We start from the raw sequence: 4,286 nt of genomic DNA on the forward strand, positions 1-4,286 counted from the left end.
TCTTTGTGCTTCAGCGCCATCTCTGGTCGAGTAGCTAGCACTCCTGCCATCTAGTGCTGCGTAGGTGAAGCTAACATTAAATCTAAACTTCAAACTTTTTGACACATAACATTGAAATAGCATCCCTAAATAAATATTTATTACACCAAGCATATTCATTATTAATTATTTCATTTACAATATTACTGCGTACAATACCATTTTACGTAATTGGCAAATGAAAACTTAAGTTCGCTAAGTTTTCAATATCGTCCGCTACGATTGTGGCGCCCTTGTTTTCCTTATATTCAGGGTGTGTTTTCACGAATACTTCATTCTACTGCAATTCGTCTTAAGGTGAACATCCTAGTTAAATGATTTTATCGCGAGTGACATTGAAGTGAAAGCTTGTTTCCTTCGATAAAACCTTCATAAGCATAACATTTATAACTATATTAAAAAGAAAAATACAATTTTCATTAAGAACTCTGGCATTAATTGCAATAAAACTGAATTCAGTGTAAACTGCTTTTTACGGCTATCGATCGGTATACAAATTCTGCGAAGGAGCGCGAAGCTACTGCTATAGTTTTAGCGGTGCGAGCATATTTCACACCAAAAACGTTAACGTTCAAGAGTCACCGTCACCGCCGCCGAGATGGCGTTCATGATGCCAGTAGTGAAGAACGATTGGGATATATACAACTCTCGATCGCGGCGGACTTCCGAGTCTGTGGACAAGCCGGGCATCGGAGGCGGCCGGGTGCGCAAGGTGTCAGAGTCTCGCTCCGAGGGACCCGTCCTGTCACCGCGGACTGCGCTCAGCCCCCATCGCAGCGCTCCAGCCATGCGCTCGCTCTCCTACTGCCGCGCACCGCCGAGCCGAGTTTCCTTACGAGCATTAGAAAACCAAAAGGGCTCGGCTAGCCCGCCCAGCGTCACAAAGGATTCGGATAAATTTCACAGCAGGTTGGTGGAGAAGTTGCGGCGAGCTTTCGGTCGCTCGGAGTCTCGCAACAACGAGAGGAGCTCGTGAGTTAACAGGGCGTGCTTGTGTGCAGGGCGCGAGCCGACTCCCCCGAGCGACGCTCGCGTTGCGGCGCCTGCATGCCCTACCTGTGAAGCCGACCGCTGCCCGCGGCCCAGGAGACACACCATCTGTGATATGTACCAGATAAAGAACACCAGTTGAGTAGAGCTATGAATGTGTTATATAGTCGATGATGGAGCCCTTAGTTTATCCATTTGGTTCGCTTCTAACTGTCGCATGTTTGTGTACGTACTTTAAGGACTAGGGATGGGTTGAGCGAGGTTGTAATAAATGGACTGTACTATGTTGAATGTTTAAGACTGCGTTTACTTAAGGGTTTAGTTAGGTTGCCGGGGATTAGTTTTGGCTTTTGTCCACAAAATTCACTCCGGTGGTTTAGTTGTTATGGCAGTTCGGTATACATCTGTGATTTGTTACATGTAAGTTACGGTGTTATTTATTTTATAATGAGAGCGAAGTACCTTTTAGTATCATTTTCTGTAGCTATTTAATTTAACACCGTAGAAGACGTATTTATTTTGCGGCAAAATTTAACAGAAACATAGCGGATGAGATTAAATAAGTTCCTTTGGAGGATTTTAATTAAATAGCACTAGTGAGGTTCAAATGTAATAACCGTAAAGCAAGATTAGTAGGTATTAAATAGCTTTGTTTACTAGTAGATATTCTTTTTAAAAGTACTAGTAATTTCTATACTAAAAGTATTACTATGGAGTATAAATAAATGTGACTATTACATTATTGATGTAAGCATTAATTTTGTTACATAATGTAGATATGATTTTATGTGATGTTAACTTTGACTGTGTAAATGGACCAGCTTTATTAAAATTAGGAAAGGTATTTTTCAGTATAACTGAATTAGTGACGTAAAGTGATTGTATTCTATAGTGTCTACTTTTAAGCGGAGAAATATTTGAAAAATAAATAGAGATAAGAATTATTCTGCGAGTTCCTTAATAAAAATTACAGAACTGCCATATTTCTACTGTAACAGTTTTAAAATAATTTGTCCGCGAAATTCATGGATTGTTATAGTTTCAGTAAATCCACACGCAAACATAGATTGGCTGCCAGACAGTTTGGCGCATTTCCATTGGATATACCTAAGGCCAATGTCTCAAAAAAAAAAACCTGTAAAAGAGAGTGTACTTACTGATGTAACTTTATAAATGTACCTACAAGCATAATATGATCACAGATTGGTGGTTTTTCTAAATCTTTTCAAAACTTAGAATATATTAATACTATAAAAAAAATGGTCTTTCATGAAATACTTTCTTACCAAAGTTTTTTTTTATTATTTAGGTCAGTAAGTATTCTCAAGGTCATTCAGCCGATTGTAAGCTAAAAATTTGACAAAAAAGAAAAGTTGCACAATGTTGCACCAGGTTGCGCATTTAGGTATGTGCGTAAAGATAGCTGATAATAAGATTTCCAACCAAGCCTTTTATTCAAATCTTTGACATCAATAGGTACCTAATTACTAGGAAGGCAGACGAACTGACAGCAAATTGGTTTGCGAGAGCTTTTTAATCAAATTCAATTTTACATGTAGTATTATACCTAGTACCTTATCTAATCTATATTGTGTCGAATCTGGTTACTTTTTAAATATATTGCTTATATTCTATGGATTTTATCTTTCATTGTTTTCCCCCATCTAGGTACCTACCTAATTAATATTCCACAGTTAACCCTCAACTTACATTACTACTAGAATATTAACGCCACGAATTATATCATACACGAACTAAAACAAATTTATGGGTCTCAAAGTAATGCTATCCTTTCTACAATGTTTCATGTAGAGATGAGATGAGATTTTTTTTAGATATAAGAATCGCGAAGCATAAAGTCGGCACCATGGAGGCACATAAAAGCGGTTTGTGCTTAGTGTATTTATTATTGCAATGCACAATAAAGTAGATGTACCTACCTACCTAGTGTTTATCCAATACTATCCGTTCGGATTTAAATCTGACTGATTTCCCCTTAGTTAACGTTCTGACAAATAATCATCCCTATTATTTCACTTTGGGGGGAGGGGGTGAATCCGTGAACATGTATTTTGCAATTTTGTTTGTCAAATTAAATACCAACTTTCATCCATATAACTTGAAAAATTACGGACTTCCATTCTCTCATTAAAAAAAATATATATATAGGTATATAATGCCTTTTGTTGTTGTATAGATTTAGGAAGATTAATTTTGCAAGTGTGTGTTTAAATAGTGTCACGTTGGCACCTAACAGTCATTAATAATTGCATTGCTCTGCTACACAGTACCAACTGCCAAGATATTAAATAGCTCAAAATCAGAGTTGTTGCCCAAAATGGGTGTTTACAGCTGTTACTGCGCACAACTTGGCAATGACGCGTATTTACAGCAGGTTAACATCGGTTTCCTATTAACCGGAAAAGCAAGTATTTAATGCTGTGTACAAGCTGCAAGCTACCTTTGTGCCGACAAGATCGTTGCAGTGGTTGAGCCGAACGTAGAACACTCGCATTTAGCTGGTTTTATTCTTTTTATATCTTATGTTCGGAAAATTGGCGTTAGTCATCTAAACTGCGGTTACAAAAAACCTCATTACCGCCAAAAAGAGCAAACGTACAAAAATTTCGGGTGAATGGAATGTTTTCGATCTCGTTTTACAATTATACTGCAAACAATCTTTGCGTTACTTTTAAGTATAAAGTAGTAATGTTTCAAAATATTAAAATATATATTACAAAAGGTAAAAACATACATAACATTGAAAAATCTGACTTTATTTTATCACACTGCATTTTTTTGAGTTGGTAAAGTACCCTTCTTTGTTTTAAGTGCCATTGTTTTAGTGATAACTATAAGAATACTCGATTTCAGTTTTTTTGTTTGTTTAAATTATATATTGCAGGATAAAGTAGATAAAAAGGCTATCTTGATACCGTGTTCATGCTGCAAAAAAAAAATTAAATCACTAATGAATTCAAAAAAAGGCTACAACATTTTGTTACAATAATACGTGTTACCGAAATTGTATTATAGCCATGAGTAGGTGCAATACAAACCATTTTAAAATAAATTAATTTTTACTTTACTTCACGATTCTTACTAAAATGGATAATTATATCGCTTTACTTAATGCACTAAATTATTTTGTTAAAATTATCAAACAATGGCTAATAATTTTTAAGTAATATAATTGGTTAAAATTACACAGTAATTACTTAACGTAAAATCCGAGTTCTAATGTTTTCCAGAATATG

The 4,286-nt window shown here is 35.9% G+C and overlaps 1 protein-coding gene across 1 annotated transcript; it reads left to right on the top strand.

Moving 5' to 3' along the window:
• The first annotated feature begins 293 nt into the window (after window positions 1-293).
• On the top strand, window positions 294-2,667 carry LOC120631483. The gene is made up of 2 exons (XM_039901092.1): window positions 294-948; window positions 1,041-2,667. The coding sequence occupies exons 1-2, from the start codon at window positions 638-640 to the stop codon at window positions 1,099-1,101; spliced, it is 372 nt and encodes a 123-aa protein (XP_039757026.1). The 5' UTR covers window positions 294-637; the 3' UTR covers window positions 1,102-2,667.
• The last annotated feature ends 1,619 nt before the right edge of the window (window positions 2,668-4,286 follow it).

This window comes from Pararge aegeria, chromosome 18, assembly GCF_905163445.1.
Source record: "Pararge aegeria chromosome 18, ilParAegt1.1, whole genome shotgun sequence".
NCBI lineage: Eukaryota > Metazoa > Arthropoda > Insecta > Lepidoptera > Nymphalidae > Pararge > Pararge aegeria.